The sequence below is a fragment of the Haematobia irritans genome, chromosome 1 (genome assembly GCF_050003625.1).
Source record: "Haematobia irritans isolate KBUSLIRL chromosome 1, ASM5000362v1, whole genome shotgun sequence".
Classification (NCBI taxonomy): Eukaryota; Metazoa; Arthropoda; class Insecta; order Diptera; family Muscidae; genus Haematobia; species Haematobia irritans.
In genome coordinates, this window is record NC_134397.1 from 181,537,699 (window position 1) to 181,556,119 (window position 18,421).

At 26.0% G+C, this 18,421-nt stretch overlaps 2 protein-coding genes across 2 annotated transcripts in view; one reads left to right on the plus strand and one right to left on the minus strand.

The window, feature by feature from the left end:
• Nucleotides 1-18,421, minus strand: part of Hmgcr (HMG coenzyme A reductase) — a 237,467-nt gene that overhangs the window by 169,493 nt on the left and 49,553 nt on the right. The gene's annotated exons all lie outside the window — the stretch shown is intronic.
• LOC142233422 (uncharacterized) lies at nucleotides 12,964-14,102 on the plus strand. The gene is made up of 3 exons (XM_075304333.1): nucleotides 12,964-13,026; nucleotides 13,455-13,942; nucleotides 14,060-14,102. The coding sequence occupies exons 1-3, from the start codon at nucleotides 12,964-12,966 to the stop codon at nucleotides 14,100-14,102; spliced, it is 594 nt and encodes a 197-aa protein (XP_075160448.1).

Genomic DNA, 18,421 nt, shown 5'->3' on the forward strand with positions numbered 1-18,421 from the left:
AAAAAATTTATTTCTATAGAAAATTTTATTTCTATAGAAAATGTTGTCCAAATTTTATTTCCATAGAAAAGTTTGTCATAATTTTATTTTTGAAGAACATTTTGTCAAAATTTTATTTCTATTGAAATTTTTGTCCAAGTTTTATTTCTATAGAAAAGTTTGTCAAAATCGTATTTCTATAGAAAATTTTGTTAACATTTTATTTCTATAGAAAATTTTGTCAAAATTTTATTTCTATAGAAATTTTTGTCCAAATTTTACTTCTATAGAAAAGTTTGTCAAAATCGTATTTCTATAAAAAAATTTTTCAAAATTTGATTTCTACAGAATTTTTTTTTCAAAATTTTATTTATATAGAAAATTTTGTCAAAATTTTATTTCTATAGAAAATTTTGTCAAAATTTTATTTCTATAGAAAATTTTGTCCAAATTTATTTCTATAGAAAATTTTGTCAAAATTTTATTTGTATAGAAAATTTTCTATTATTTCTATAGAAATTGTTTGCAAAACTTTATTTCTATAGAAAATTTGTGCAAAATTTTATTTATATAGAAAATTTTGTCAACATTTTATTTATATAGAAAATTTATATAGAAAATGTTCTAAAAAATTTATTTCTACAGAAAACTTTATTTCTATAGAAAACTTTATTTCTATAGAAAATTTTGTCCAAATTTTATTTCCATAGAAAAGTTTGTCATAATTTTATTTTTGAAGAAAATTTTGTCAAAATTTTATTTCTATTGAAATTTTTGAAAAAATCGTATTTCCATAGAAAATTTTTTCAAAATTTTATTTCTATAGAAAAGTTTGTCATAATTTTATTTTTGAAGAAAATTTTGTCAAAATTTTTTTCTATAGAAAATTTTGTCAAAATTTTATTTCTATAGAAAATTTTGTCTAAAGTTTATTTCTATAGAAAATTTTATCTAAATTTTATTTCTATTTTGTCAAAATTTTATTTCTATAGAAAATTTTGTCAAAATTTTATTTCTTTAGAAAATTTTGTCAAAATTATATTTCTATAGAAAATTTTGTCAAAATTTTATTTCTATAGAAAATTTTATCAAAATTTTATTTCTATAGAAAATTTTGTTAAAATTTTATTTCTATAGAAAATTTTCTCAAAATTTTATTTTTATAGAAAATTTTGTCAAAATTTTGTTTCTATAGAAAATTTTGTCAAAATGTTATTTCTATAGAAAATTTTGTCAAAAATTTTATTTCTATAGAAAATTTTGTAAGAATTTTATTTCTGTAGAAAAATTCGTCAAAATTTTATTTTTGTAGAAAAATTTGTCAAAATGTTATTTCTATAGAAAATTTAATATGAGACCATCTGTTCAAAGGAAGGTGTAACTCTAGTGGAATGGCCTATCACATGCCGGAACAAAGTCATTATCTATTGACTTTAAAGTCCAATGTCTCTTGTTTGTTTGCTGTAGATAATATCTCCACCAAAATGCAGTAAGATTGGATTTTGTTTACACACTTGACTGGCGGTTAGTGTTCATTTGGTATATTGGTTAAGTTTTCTTTTAGTCAATGATGGAGATATTTTTTCGGTTGGCTTTATTTCTATGCTCGATAGCTAGCCTAGCATACTGCAAGTCTGGTTATTATTTTGATTAAGTACCTGCTGTATTTCGTAATCTTTAAGCAGCACTCTAAACAACTTAATGTAAGTATATTAAAATAAATATATTGTAGTGCTATTTACAGCTTACTTATCTGGAACCGGTATAGGTGACTAAGCTAATTCGCGCACAAACACACACAAAGCCGAATTATTTTAATAACGAAATATTCCTAATTTATTGGAGTTTGATATTCAATTTACAAAAAAAATTGCCCATGATTTGTTATGTTTTTCCTCTTTTGATGACAAAATTACAAAAAAAATACTGCCAAAAGTTGGACAGGACCAGGAATGTTCCGAGTAGCAACTTTTTTGGTTTTCTACAGTCAGAAAGTTGTAAACGTCGGACACGTCATATGTCTGTATAAAACGTAGTAAATGTCGAACATTTTTACAGCATACTTATATTTTTTTTAATATTCTAAGGTATATGGAAGAATTTTCATAAGGTTGTGTGAAATCAAATTGGAAATATTTAGTACGCTTATGAAATTTGGCACAAAGTTTTCTTTGGCATGGTTTATAGTCGATTCTGGTCGATATTAGAATTTTCTTACTCTTTTCTATAAGGAAAATGCGTTCATAAATACAAATATTATTAATAAACTCGAATAAAAAATTAAAAAAAAAGTATGAAACAAATGTTTCTAAAAACGTGTACTATACAAATTCCAATATTGTCAAAAACTAAGTATTTTACGGAGGTTTTTCACGTATGGTAAAATACGTCATTAATCTATGTCAAATAGCTTACAGTTTACGACAGACCATCTCTGGACAGGACCTCTCTAATTTGTCCTTTCATATGCATAAAAGATTACAAAATAATAATAATACTTCCACTTAAAAACGTTTACTTGGATCCAATGATTTTAACTTTACCCTAAAGATTTTGCTAATGATTCCTAGATGCGTCTTCCTTAAAATGTGGGCATTTTTATCTTTAAGATTATTCTTTGTATTTTTTTTTACTTTAATCAAAATTAGACCGCAAGGTTTGCCACTCGAGACAAAATTAACCTACCAAAATTTGGAGGAAATTTTACCAAAAAACAAACAAAAAAATCGTATTTTGTAAAAATTTTATTTCTATAGAAAGTTATGTCTACATTTTATTTCTATAGAAATTTTTGTCAAAATTTTACTTCTATAGAAAATGATGTCCAAATTTTATTTCCATAGAGAATTTTATCAAAATTTTATTTCTATAGAAATTTTTATCAAAATTTTATATTTCTATAGGAAAATTTCTGAAAATTTTATTTCTATAGAAAATTTGTCAAAATTTTATTTCTATAGAAAATTTGTCAAAATTTTATTTCTATAGAAAATTTTATCTAAATTTTATTTCTATAGAAATTTTTATCAAAATTTTATTTCAGTAGAAAATTTTGTCATAATTTTATTGCTATAGAAATTTTTATCAAAATTTTGTTTCTATAGAAAATTTTGTCAAAATTTTATTTCTATAGAAAATTTTGTCAAAATTTTATTTCTATAGAAATTTTTGTCAAACTTTTATTTCTATAGAAATTTTTGTCAAAATTTTATTTCAGTAGAAAATTTTAACAAAATTTTATTTCTATAGAAATTTTTGTCAAAATTTTATTTCAGTAGACATTTTTGTCAAAATTTTATTTCAGTAGAAAATTTTGTCAAAATTTTATTTCTATAGAAATTTTTATCAAAATTTTATTTCTATAGAAAATTTTATCAAAATTTTATTTCTATAGAAAAATTTGTCAAAATTTTATTTGTATAGAAATTTTTGTCAAACTTTTATTTCTATAGAAATTTTTGTCAAAATTTTATGTCAGTAGAAATTTTTGTCAAAATTTCATTTCTATAGAATATTTTGTCAAAATTTCATTTCTATAGAATATTTTGTCAAAATTTTATTTCTATAGAAAATTTTGTCAAAATTTTATTTCTATAGAAAATTTTATCAAAATTTTATTTCTATAGAAAATTTTGTCAAAATTTTATTTCTATAGAAATTGTTGTCAAAATTTTATTTCTATAGAAAATTTTATCAAAATTTTATTTCTATAGGGAAATTTCTGAAAATTTTATTTCTATAGAAAATTTTGTCAAAATTTTATTTCTGTAGAAAATTTTATTAAAATTTTATTTCTATAGTAAATTTTGTCAAAATTTTATTTCTATAGAAATTTTTGTCAAACTTTTATTTCTATAGAAATTTTTGTCAAAATTTTATTTCTATAGAACATTTTGTCAAAATTTTATTTCTATAGAAACTTTTGTCAAAATTTTATTTCTATAGAAAATGTTATCAAAATTTTATTTCTATAGAAAATTTTATCAAAATTTTATTTCTATAGAAATTTTTGTCAAAATTTTATTTCAGTAGAAAATTTTTATCAAAATTTTATTTCTATAGAAAATTTTGTGAAAATTTTTTTGCTATAGAAAATTTTGTGAAAATTTTATTTCTATAGAAATTTTTGTCAAAATTTTATTTCTATCGAAAATTTTGTCAAAATTTTATTTCTATAGAAAATTTTATCAAAATTTTATTTCTATAGAAAATTTTGTCAAAATTTTATTTCTATAGAAATTGTTGTCAAAATTTTATTTCTATAGAAAATTTTATCAAAATTTTATTTCTATAGAAGTTTTTATCAAAATTTTATATTTCTATAGGGAAATTTCTGAAAATTTTATTTCTCTAGAAAATTTTGTCAAAATTTTATTTCTGTAGAAAATTTTATTAAAATTTTATTTCTATAGAAAATTTTATCAAAATTTTATTTCTATAGAAATTTTTGTCAAAATTTTATTTCTATAGAAATTTTTGTCAAAATTTTATTTCAGTAGAAAATTTTAACAAAATTTTATTTCTACAGAAATTTTGTCAAAATTTTATTTCAGTAGAAATTTTTGTCAAAATTTTATTTCAGTAGAAAATTTTGTCAAAATTTTATTTCTATAGAAATTTTTATCAAAATTTTATTTCTATAGAAAATTTTATCAAAATTTTATTTCTATAGAAAATTTTGTCAAAATTTTATTTCTATAAAAATTTTTGTCAAACTTTTATTTCTATAGAAATTTTTTTCAAAATTTTATTTCAGTAGAAATTTTTGTCAAAATTTCATTTCTATAGAATATTTTGTCAAAATTTTATTTCTATAGAAAATTTTAGCAAAATTTTATTCCTATAGAAAATTTTATCAAAATTTTATTTCTATAGAAATTTTTGTCCAAATTTTATTTCTATAGAAATTTTTATCAAAATTTCATTTCTATAGAAAATTTTATCAAAATTTTATTTCTATAGAAAATTTTAGCAAAATTTTATTTCTATAGAAAATTTTATCAAAATTTTATTTCTATAGAAATTTTTGTCAAAATTTTATTTCTATAGCAATTTTTATCAAAATTTTATTTCTATAGAAATTTTTGTCAAAATTTTATTTCTATAGACGATTTTATCAAAATTTTAGTTCTATAGAAGATTTTATCAAAATTTTATTTCTATAGAAAATTTTATCACAATTTTATTTCTATAGAAGATTTTAGCAAAATTTTATTTCTATAGAAGATTTTATCAAAATTTTATTTCTATAGAATTTTTTGTCAAAATTTTATTTCTGTAGAAAATTTTATCAAAATTTTATTTCTATAGAAAATTTTATCAAAATTTTATTTCTATAGAAATTTTTGTCAAAATTTTATTTCAGTAGAAAATTTTAGCAAAATTTTACTTCTATAGAAATTTTTGTCAAAATTTTATTTCAGCAGAAATTTTTATCAAAATTTTATTTCTATAGAAATTTTTGTCAAAATTTTATTTTTATAGAAATTTTTGTCAAAATTTTATTTCAGTAGAAATTTTTGTCAAAATTTTATGTCTGTAGAAAATTTTGTCAAAATTTTATTTCTATAGAAATTTTTGTCAAAATTTTATTTCAGTAGCAAATTTTGTCAAAATTTAATTGCTATAGAAAATTTTGTCAAAATTTTATTTCTATCGAAAATTTTGTCAAAATTTTATTTCTATAGAAAATTTTGCCAAAATTTTATTTCTATAGAAATAAAATGATAAATAATCAGACCATACAATGCTATCGATGTTAGTTAAAACCACATATTTGCTTATAATTAAGCCAAGAAAAAAACATGTCATCAAATAATTACATCATAGCCCCAAATTCTATAATAAAGATTGATATATCTAAAAAAAATATTACATTTAGGCGTTCCCGAGCAAATGCTGTAACGATTCATTGTGGAATGTATAATAAAGATTTCGATCAATAAATTATCCATAAACACAAAGAATCCAATAATATTAACTTCACAGCTACACTGAAAAAAATATTTACGTGATATTAAAGATTACACAACCTAAATTTTGAGGATGCGCCATTTACAATATATTAAGGAAAAATTTCTTTAAAACTAATGAAATGAATGAAATAAATTAAAATAAAGTTTGTACTTGGAAGTATCCGTTATATTTTTTATACCCTCCACCGTAGGATGGGGGGTATATTAACTTTGTCGTTTCGTTTGTAACACATCCAAATATTGCTCTCAGACCCCATAAAGTATATATATTCTGGGTCGTGGTGAAATTCAGAGTCGATCTAAGCATGTCCGTCTGTTGAAACTTCCGAACGAAACAAGCTATCAACTTGAAACTTGGCACAAGTAATTGTTATTGATGTAGGTCGGATGGTAGCCACCGTGGTGCAATGGTTAGCATGCCCGCCTTGCATACACAAGGTCGTGGGTTCGATTCCTGCTTCGACCGAACACCAAAAAGTTTTTCAGCGGTGGATTGTCCCACCTCAGTAATGCTGGTGACATTTCTGAGGGTTTCAAAGCTTCTCTAAGTGGTTTCACTGCAATGTGGAACGCCGTTCGGACTCGGCTATAAAAAGTAGGTCCCTTGTCATTGAGCTTAACATGGAATCGGGCAGCACTCAGTGATAAGAGAGAAGTTCACCAATGTGGTATCACAATGGACTGAATAGTCTAAGTGAGCCTGATACATCAGGCTGCCACCTAACCTAACCTAACCTAACCTAACCTAGGGCGGATGGTATAGCAAATGGGCCATATCGGATCACTTTTATGTATAGCCCCCATATAAACCGACGCTCAGATTTGGCTTGCGGAGCCTCTTGGAGGAGCAAGTTAAACTAAATAACATCTTTGGGACGACATTTTTGGAAGTGCTTTTAAAGTTGTGCCTTTAGAAGAACTTCCAATTTTTTTTTGCTGGATCAATTAAAAAAGTGATGGTTTTTTTTTAGTTTTAAGAATTTATTTCAAACAAAAAATTTTTTAATCAAACTCAAAACACTAAGTCATGAAAAAAATAATTGAGTTTTGCAATCAACACCCAGCAAAAAAATTTGGAATTTCTTCCAAAGGCACATTAATTTTCATTACTTTTTTGGCGACGCTTTTTTTGCTGGGCACCAATTAAATTTTTAATTGAATCAATTAAAAATAAAAAATTAATTGAAATGTACCAATGAAATCAAATAACTTTTTGAAGACATTTCAATTCAAAAATTAATTGGATCAATTAATTTCGTAATTGAATCTGAAAAAAATAATGTGTAATTACAATAAAGAACATCTTTGCGAGGAAATTTTTGAAATTGCTTTAAAGTCGTGCCTTTAACTTCATGTTTTTTTTTTGTTTTTGTTTTTTTTTTTTTTGCTGGGGAAGTAAGTTTTTTGTCATAAGAATCAGAGACAAGGAATTTGGTTTGTCATCGAAGTTTTTAATAAAAGTTAGGGGTACCGAGGCCCGAAGCTTCCTCATCTTCCATTCCGAGTGCTATGTTTTAGATGTCATTGAGTTGGAACAAGATCCCCGCCCACATAACCCGAACTGGCTAGTATAGCCAGCAAGTGCGTCCGTTCGAAACTCAGACCATAATTCGAGTTTTTATACCCTGCGCCACATTGTGGAACAGGGTATTATAAGTTAGTGCATATGTTTGCAACACCCAGAAGGAGACGAGATAGACACATGGTGTCTTTGGCAAAAATGCTCAGGGTGGACTCTTGAGTCGATATAGCGATGTCCGTCTGTCCGTGAACACATTTTTGTAATCAAAGTCTAGGTCACAGTTTTAGTCCAATCGACTTCAAATTTGGCACAAGTATGTGTTTTGGCTCAGAATAGATCCCTATTGATTTTGGAAGAAATCGGTTCAGATTTACATATAGCTCCCATATATATATTTCGCCCCATATGGACTTATATGGCCCCAGAAGCCAAAGTTGTACACTAATTTGCTTAAAATTTTGCACAAGAAGAACAATCAGTACTATAGTCAAGTGTGCCAAATTTTATTGAAATCGGTTCAGATTTAGATATAGCTCCCATATATATCTTTCGTCCGATATGGACTAATACGGTCCCAGAAACCAGATTTTTACCCCAATTTGGTTGAAATTTTGCACTAGGAGTACAATTAGTACTATAGTCAAGTGTGCCAAATTTTATTGAAATCGGTTCAGATTTAGATATAGCTCCCATATATATCGTTCGCCCGATTTACACTCATATGACCACAGTGGCCAATCTTTTACTCCGATTTAATTGAAATTTTGCACAGGGAGTAGAATTGGCATTGTAGCTATGCGTGCCAAATTTGGTTGAAATCGGTTCAGATTTAGATATAGCTCCCATATATAGCTTTTGCCCGATTTACACTCATATGACCACAGAGCCCAATTTTTGCTCCGCACAGAAAAAAATATCACCAAAATATTTCCAATTAAAAAGTTAATTGAAGTTGAAAATTTTTTTAATTAATAAATTAATTGATACAATTAACTTTTTAATCATGCTAGAAACATTAAGTTAATTAAGTCAATGATTGAAAATTTTAAAAAGTTTAATTAAAAAATTAATTGATACAATTAATTGATACAATTAACTTTTTAATCAAATTCGGAAGACTAATTCAGTTAAAAAAGTGCTGATTTTTTTTTAATTAAAAATGTATTTCAAACAATCATTTGTTAATCCAAATAAAAACTCTAAGCCAATTCAGAAAGTAATTAAAAATAGTTAAATAAATTAATTGAGTTTTGCAATCAACATCAATTAAATTTTTAATTGAATCAATTAAAAAATTAATTGAAATTTGCTAAAAAATCAATTAATTTTTTAATCAAGAATTTGTTCTATGCCCAATTAAAACTGTGATTGATACTATCATTTTCGTGTTTGAAGACATTTCAATTAAAAAATTAATTGGATCAATTAATTTGGTGATTGAATCAGAAAAAAATTTTTTTGTGTGCGATTTAGTTGAAATTTTGCACTATAATTTGGTCAATATAAACTTGACGTATTTCTTTCAATTTTGCATTTAAAAAACCTGAACACTAGATAGGGTCGCGAAAAAAAGTTCATGCAGTCACCCCCCAGTTTTGTAGCATATTTGAAGACAATTTCAGAACACTAAAACTTTTGTTTTTCCGTGCACCCTACGACCCCCCGAAATGCAATTTACTGTGCCGTGTCGTCATTTGAAGTCCGATCGAAAAGAAACGCATATCGTTGTTCATGGTTGATCAGGGGCTATATTTCGTGCATTGGTCATTTTTGACTCCAACGTCAAATTTGATTTTTAATTTTTTTATTTCGCTTCGTATACCCCTATGATGCCCATTTCTTACAACCATTATAAAGATCTTATCAAAATATGAAACTTTTGCTTTGGAAGTATTTAATTATATTCATAAACAAAAAAGTTACAGAGATTTTAAAAAGTCAATAGGTCACCCTACACCATCAAATAGCTTTTGCTGTGTTGTCATGATATCCGATCGAAACCACATGCACATCGTTATTCACATCTACGAAATTAATTTGAAAGGCATTTAATACACACAAACTGTTTATCTGTAAATTTCTAACCGTATCATTGTATACATACTCGTTGTGTGCACTACGGCATTTTCTGCGTTATGCAAAGTTCTTGTGTTTTGCCTTGAACAACTTGAGAGCCTACTGTTTTAAAATCTAACAATCAATCTAACAATAAAAGTAAGTGGTAACGGAATTGTGGAAATTACGAAAATCGTTATGCTGCTTACACATTGGTTAAATTTCTGCCTTTCAACATCTGACTACGCCGTATTTTTTTTTTGCGTTTTCTTGTCATCTTCACAATGGTGAGCAATGTTGTCACATGAGTAAATACTTTAAACAAGAAAATATTAGATTAGATTTGTATTTGATTTGAGTACATTTCATGTTTATTAATTGTACAATTTTATTATGCGGCTAACAACTTTTTAGAATTAATTTATAACAAATCCTGTCGAGAATCAAGTTTACTATGTTGTTGGCGACTTTTAATTTTAATCGTTTATCGTCTGTAACATGACTAGTAGATTCATTAACAACTCGCACAAATCGTTCGGTATTTTGAGAGTGGCATGGGAATTCTGCAAAGTAGGTGATAGTAAGAACGCACTCATAATTGATAACAAATATATATTACCTGGTATTTTTATGATATTATCTGATGAATATTGATATAACACTAACTGCTCATCTGTATAAAAATGCAAACAGGGAGGTTCGGTTATATGAACATTATCCCAATTTATTGCTTCAGTATAGGTGTCACAATCAAAATTAATGTGATGTTTGGGTACGCGAAACTCGCGAATTGAAGCGGGTGGATCACTACGAACAGTTCTTATTATTTCGTATGCTCGAAATCGTACTCTTTTGTCCAAATCTGTTACCATAGCCAATAGTATATTTTCTGGATGAAAATAATAACTATTGTTCTCGATTGTTGGCCGAATTATCATTTGTATATTATTGGGTAACTCTCGGATCCAGAGTATGTATTTGAATAAATGCTGACTTCCATAAATACATTGAGGTTGGCTCTTGACGAGAAACCAGAAAGGAGCATACACTTTCACTTTTTTCAAATACTATCAACAGCCTTCTCTCACAAAAATATGGACAGACTTAAGAAATCATGTAGCGAAAGTGTTTGTTAGATTTTTTGCTAGAACAATTTGAGAGCCTACTGTTCTCAAATTGTTCTAGCAAAAACACATGCACTTTATATAACGCAGAAAATGCCGTAGTGCACACAACGAGTATGTATACAATGATACGGTTAGAAATTTACAGATAAACAGTTTGTGTGTATTAAATACCTTTCAAATTAATTTCGTAGATGTGAATAACGATGTGCATGTGGTTTCGATCGGATATCATGACAACACAGCAAAAGCTATTTGATGGTGTAGGGTGACCTATTGACTTTTTAAAATCTCTGTAACTTTTTTGTTTATGAATATAATTAAATACTTCCAAAGCAAAAGTTTCATATTTTGATAAGATCTTTATAATGGTTATAAGAAATGGGCATCATATGGGTATACGAAGCGAAATAAAAAAATTAAAAATCAAATTTGACGTCGGAGTCAAAAATGACCAATGCACGAAATATAGCCCCTGATCAACCATGAACAACGATATGCGTTTCTTTTCGATCGGACTTCAAATGACGACACAGCACAGTAAATTGTATTTCGGGGGGTCGTAGGGTGCACGAAAAAAAAAAAAGTTTTAGTGTTCTGAAATTGTCTTCAAATATGCTACAAAACTGGGGGGTGACTGCATCAACTTTTTTTTTTGCCTTAGGCCGTGACCCTACCTACTGAACACCCCTCATTTTGAAGGTGTGTGTGTGTAGAATGTTGCTCCTCTTATGATTTTGGAATTCACTCTTCAGTTGTCAAAATGCCGTCCAAGCAAGAAGAGCAGCGTATCAAAATTTTGCTCGCGCATCGCGAAAATCCGAGCTACTCGCACGCAAAGCTTGCAAAATCGCTAAAAGTTGCCAAATCAACCGTTACAAATGTAATTAGAGTGTTTGGGGAACGTTTGTCGACAGCCAGGAAGTCTGGATCGGGGGGAAATCGAAAACCGGAAGCCGCTGAGACGACAAAGAGAGTTGCCGGTAGTTTCAAGCGAAACCCTAACCTCTCTCTCCGAGATGCCGCAAATAACCTGGTTGTTTCGTCTACAACCGTGCATCGAGCCAAAAAAACGAGCCGGACTATCGACTTACAAGAAGGTAGTGACTCCAAATCGCAATGATAAACAAAATACGACGGCCAAAGCGCGATACCGGAGGCTGTACACGACGATGCTGACGAAGTTTGACTGCGTGGTAATGAACGACGAAACCTACGTCAAAACCGACTACAAGCAGCTTCCGGGACAGGAGTTTTATACGGCAAAAGGAAGGGGAAAGGTAGCAGATATTTTCAAGCACATAAAACTGTCAAAGTTCGCAAAGAAATATCTGGTTTGGCAAGCCATCTGTACCTGTGGCTTGAAAAGCAGCATTTTCATAGCTTCCGGGACTGTCAACCAAGAAATTTACGTGAAAGAGTGTTTGAATAAACGTCTGCTGCCTTTCCTGAAGAAACACGGTTGTTCCGTACTGTTTTGGCCAGATTTGGCATCTATCCATTACGGTAAAAAGGCCATGGAGTGGTACGCCGCCAACAACGTGCAGGTGGTTCCCAAGGACAAGAACCCTCCCAACACGCCAGAGCTCCGCCCAATTGAGAAATACTGGGCTATTGTCAAGCGGAACCTAAAGAAGACCAAAAAAACTGCTAAGGACGAGCAGCAGTTCAAGGCAAACTGGCTTTCTGTGGCGAAGAAGGTGGACAAGGTGGCTGTACAAAATCTGATGGCAGGTGTCAAGCGTGAGACCCGGCAATTCGGATTTGGAAAAGCGAAAGCCTAACTGAATATTTTTCCTGAATTTTATACTAATTGAACTTGAAAAAGAAATTTAATTTGATTTTTTAAATAAACGATTTCACCGATTTACACGCGTTTTCCCTTGACCAAATTTTGACCGTATCACCCTTTATGGTATCGAAAATTTAGATCTACAAAGTGGTGCAGGGTATAATATAGTCGGCCCCGCCCGACTTTAGACATTTCTTACTTGTTTTAATGTGTAGAATTGTACCATCTTCCACTCAAGGCTTTTGAGATCCCCTCATCTGATAATTTATCAATCGAACTGGAAATTTTGCAATCACTTCATCATTACAGCATATAGGCGTCCCTAAGCAAATGGTATAAAGATCCATATTGGAATGTATTAACTGAAGTGAATTAACCACTAATCATAAAGATTTAGATTAAAAAACAGCAGCGCATGTAAATACTAGATATCTGAAAAATCATCTGTAGCCACAGATATAGAATGTTATCTATATATAGCCCTCATTTCGATTAGAGATCATTTAAAAGTAAACTATGAAGGGTGTTCAAATTATTGGACTATTTGCAGTTATTCTGAGTTGTATCTCTCAGTGTAAAGTAAGTACTTAAAGATCCTTAAAAAAATAAAAAGTGTAAAAGAGAAGTGATTAATTTTAAATTTAAAGGCAACAAAATGATTTTAAATAAAATTTATTTATTATTAACATTTTATACGAACTTATTGTACAAGAAGATGAAGTTATTGGCGTTATTCAATTCCTCGTATAAAATTCGAATAATATATAGAATCATTAATTTTCAGAATGCATTGCTATCAGGGACTAACATAATAATAATGTAACTATGTTATATGGAATTTTTATATTAGCCTGATATCAGTGCAAGCTGGTTTTGTTTTCGTCCATACTAATTATTCCATATATTATTAAAGTTTTCATAAATTCAACTAAATTAAATTTAAAAAAATAATATTTTTTTTTTGTAGTTATTGGAATTAATGTAGATTTTGTTTATTCCCATTTTAGTCTATTATTAAGCCATATACTGTTGATGTCTTGGAAATGGATTGGAATATAACTACAACCGATTTTATTGCAATGAATTTTAAAGTTGTACAACCTTCACGCGGTATTTTTGCCTTTAGCGGTTATTTTGATTTGAAAGAGGACATGGCGATTGAGAAAAGTCTAATGCAGTTAAAAGTTTACTATAGCAGCAATGACATGCATTACCAATTGACTCCATTCCACCATCATGAGCAAACTGTCTTAGATTATCTAAATGGACCATACACTCTGTATACCATGGATACATTAAAGGAATGTTGTGAAAATGCACCATATGCGGATAAATTTGTTACCCCGTTGAAAAAGTTTACAATGAAATGTGAGAAATGCGAATTTCCCACACAAAACTTTCCGCCTGCTATGAGACTAGGTTTTTACCGTGTAGTTTTGATGTTCTATAATGAGGCAGAATTCACTATAAGTATTCTAGTAAAATTGGAAGAAAAGTAAGTTTTTCCATCTTAATTTGAAAATATTTTGATATTTTTGTAATACACCGAAAACGGAAATATTTTTTAGTTTCAATCATTAAATTAAGTGATGCAAATAATTTTTACTTGAAGGTGCTACAATCATGAAATTGTGTACATCAATCAACGACACTGATTCAAAAATAAATTAATTGGTCCAAATAAAAATAAAAAAAAAAAAAATTAGGTCATTTTAAGTGAAAATTTAAGTTATGGACACTTCAAAAAAAGAATAGAAAATCAATAAAAATTAAAAAAAATAAAATAAAAAGAAAAATCATCCCCCTGGGATGTGAACCTGTGCCGTTTGACTTTTTCTCTTCCATGGAAGTTCTTTGGAGAAGGTTTTGCAAATTACGATATATTTTTTTTTTTGTATAACATACAATATAGACAAGAACATCTCAGGAAGTAGTTAAAATGTCATGCCGTGGTGTCATATTAGGTTCATATTACAAACATTTGAATAGCCGTTTTGATGCATCGTCTTCAATGGCGTTTGTGACTGAGTGTGCTAAGGCGTTATGTTATGGTGCCAACAGACCCAGGATCAACCCCCGGTGAAAGCGAAAAAGTTTTTCAATTTCTAAGAATTAGATTATAATAGGCAAAAGTGTAACAAAAAATACTGATAAAACTAAAAAGTGAAATTGGAAAAAAATTTAGTTTTTTATTTTTTTTTTTTAATTTCTTCATCCAAATGAACTTCCAAAGCACAACTTCTAAAGCAATGTAAAGGATCCAAAAATGTAGTACTTCCGTCCTATCCAAGCAAAAAAACAATTTGAAGTTCTTTTAACGGCACAACTTTAAAAGCACTTCCAAAAATGTCCTCCCAAAGATATTCTTTATTTTAACTACACAGGAAGTTCTTTTAATTCAATTTTTTTTTAAACTTGCTTTTTTCATATTTTTAATTGGTAATTTTAACTTTTGTTTTTTTTTTTTGTTTCAAATAAATTAAAAACAGAGTAAGAATTAATAAAATGGAAGAAATTATTCAAATCTTTTCGATAAAAATGCTAAATCCAATCTAGAAAAATTGCAAATTTTTGAAAATATTTGAGGTCAAACGTTTCAGACAAGCATTGAAAATCATAAAAAAAATTTTAAAAATTATTTATTTAGGAAAATATAACAAAAATTTTTAATTCACATCCAAAACACTGAATACAGATCACACACCATGACAAGCCCATGTTAAATTCATCGCTTTTGTGCCACTTTTGCCCCACTTCCGGATCCAAAAAGAACATTTTCACTACTTTTTTTGGCGACGCTTTTTTTACAGGGTAATGGAATGTGTGTATTAAACTTCTAATTAACATTTTCTTGAAATTCAATTAAAATTTTACTTGAAATAATTTTGTTGTTATTTTTAATCCGCGTAGTTGTATTTCATTTAACGCACTTTATTTATACAAAATTTCTCTAATTTTATATACGACTATGTTGGTAAATAAAAATAAAATAGAATTTTTAAGTTATACAGATATTTCACAATAAATTGCTATTGTGACTCAAAAAAACAAATGTTTTATCAAAATCCAACAAGATTTTTTTTTCCTTAATACGATTTTTAGCTTAGCACAGAAAATGTACTTTCCCGATATTGAGCCAATTAAAGAATTAAATGTTTCTGATTGAATTTTGTTTCGATTAAAAAATGAATGAAAATTTAAAATTTTTGAAATTCAATCACAATTTTAATTAAAAAAAAATGATTTTGATAAAATTGTCTATAGAAATAAAATTTTGACAAAATTTTCCATAGAAATAAAATTCTGGAAAATTTTTTAATTAAAATAAAATTTTGACAAAATTTACTATAGAAACAAAATTTTGACAAAATTTTCTATAGAAATGAAATTTTGACAAAATTAAAGTAAATTAAAATTTTGATAAAATTGTCTATAGAAATAAAATTTTGACAAAATTTTCCATAGAAATAAAATTCTGGAAATTTTTTTAATTAAAATAAAATTTTGACAAAATTTTCTATAGAAATAAAATTTTGACAAAATTTTCTATAGAAATAAAATTTTGACAAAATTTTCTATAGAAATAAAATTTTGACAAAATTTTCTATAGAAATAAAATTTTGACAAAATTTTTTATAGAAATAAAATTTTGACAAAATTTTATTTTTATAGAAAATTTTGTCAAAATTTTATTTCTATAGAAAATGTTCTCAAAATTTTATTTCTATAGAAATTTTTCTAAAAATTTTATTTGTATACTAAATTTTTACAAAATTGTATTTCTATAGAAAATTTTGTCAAGATTTTATTTCTATAGAAAATTTTGTCAAAATTTTATTTTTATAGAAAATTTTGTCAAAATTTTAATTCAAAAAATTTTAATTCAAAAAAATTTCTATAGAAATAAAATTTTGACAAAATTTTCTATAGACATAAAATTTTGACAAAATTTTCTATAGAAATAAAATTTTGACAAAATTTTCTATAGAAATAAAATTTTGACAAAATTTTCTATAGAAATAAAATTTTGACAAAATTTTCTATAGAAATAAAATTTTGACAAAATTTTCTATAGAAATAAAATTTTCACAAAATTTTCTATAGAAATAAAATTTTGACAAAATTTTCTATAGAAACAAAATTTTGACAAAATTTTCTATAGAAATAAAATTTTGACAAAATTTACTATAGAAATAAAATTTTAACAAACTGTACTATAGAAAAAAAATTTTGACAAAATCTACTATAGAAATAAAATTTTGACAAAATTTTCTATAGAAATAAAATTTTGACAAAATTTTCAATAGAAATAAAATCTTGACAAAATTTTCTATAGAAATAAAATTTTGTAAAAATTTACTATAGAAATAAAATTTTTAGAAAAATTTCTATAGAAATAAAATTTTGAGAACATTTTCTATAGAAATAAAATTTTGACAAAATTTTCTATAAAAATAAAATTTTGGGAAAATTTTCTATAGAAATAAAAATTTGACAAATTTTTTTATAGAAATAAAATTTTGGCAAATTTTTTTATAGAAATAAAATTTTGACAAAATTTTCTATAGAAATAAAATTTTGACAAAATTTTCTATAGAAATAAAATTTTGACAAAATTTTCTATAGAAATAAAATCTTGACAAAATTTTCTATAGAAATAAAATTTTGTAAAAATTTACTATAGAAATAAAATTTTTAGAAAAATTTCTATAGAAATAAAATTTTGAGAACATTTTCTATAGAAATAAAATTTTGACAAAATTTTCTATAAAAATAAAATTTCGAGAAAATTTTCTATAGAAATAAAATTTTGACAAATTTTTTTATAGAAATAAAATTTTGACAAAATTTTCTATAGACATAAAATTTTGACAAAATTTTCTATAGAAATAAAATTTTGACAAATTTTTCTATAGAAATAAAATTTTGACAAAATTTTCTATAGAAATAAAATTTTGACAAAATCTACTATAGAAATAAAATTTTGACAAAATTTTCTATAGAAATAAAATTTTGACAAAATTTTCAATAGAAATAAAAATTTGACAAAATTTTCAATAGAAATAAAAATTTGACAAAAATTTTCTATAGAAATAAAATTTTGACAAAATTTTCTATAGAAATAAAATTTTGACAAAATTTTCTATAGACATAAAATTTTGACAAAATTTTCTATAGAAATAAAATTTTGACAAAATTTTCTATAGAAATAAAATTTTGACAAAATTTTCTATAGAAATAAAATTTTGACAAAATTTTCTATAGAAATAAAATTTTGACAAAATTTTCTATAGAAATAAAATTTTGACAAAATTTTCTATAGAAATAAAATTTTGACAAAATTTTCTATAGAAATAAAATTTTGACAAAATTTTCTATAGAAATAAAATTTCAACAAAATTTTCTATAGAAATAAAATTTTGACAAAATTTTCTATAGAAATAAAATTTTGGTAGATTATTTTTGGCTCGTGTGGCAACCATGATTATAACCGAATAAAATTTTAACAAAATTTTCTATAGAAATAAAATTTTGATAATGATGAAAATTTGATTATGAACCGAATAAAATTTTAACAAAACTTTGTTAAAAAAAATTTGTTAAAAAAAATTAAAAAAAATTTTGTCAAAATCATTTTTTTTTTTGATTAAAAATTTGATTGAATTTCAAAAAAATTAAAACTAAAAGTTTATTATATTTCATTCATTTTTTTATCAAAACAAAATTCAATTAGAAACATTTAATTCTTTAATTAGCTCAATATGGGGAAAATACATTTTCTCTGCTAAGCTAAAAATCGTGTTAGTCTATTAAGGAAAAAAACTTGTTGGATTTTGATAAAACATTGTTTCTTTGAGTCACAATATCAATTTATTGTGAAATATCTGTATAACTAAAAATTCTATTTTATTTTCATTTACCAACATAGTCGTATATAAAATTGGAGAAATTTAGTATAAATAAAGTGCGTTAA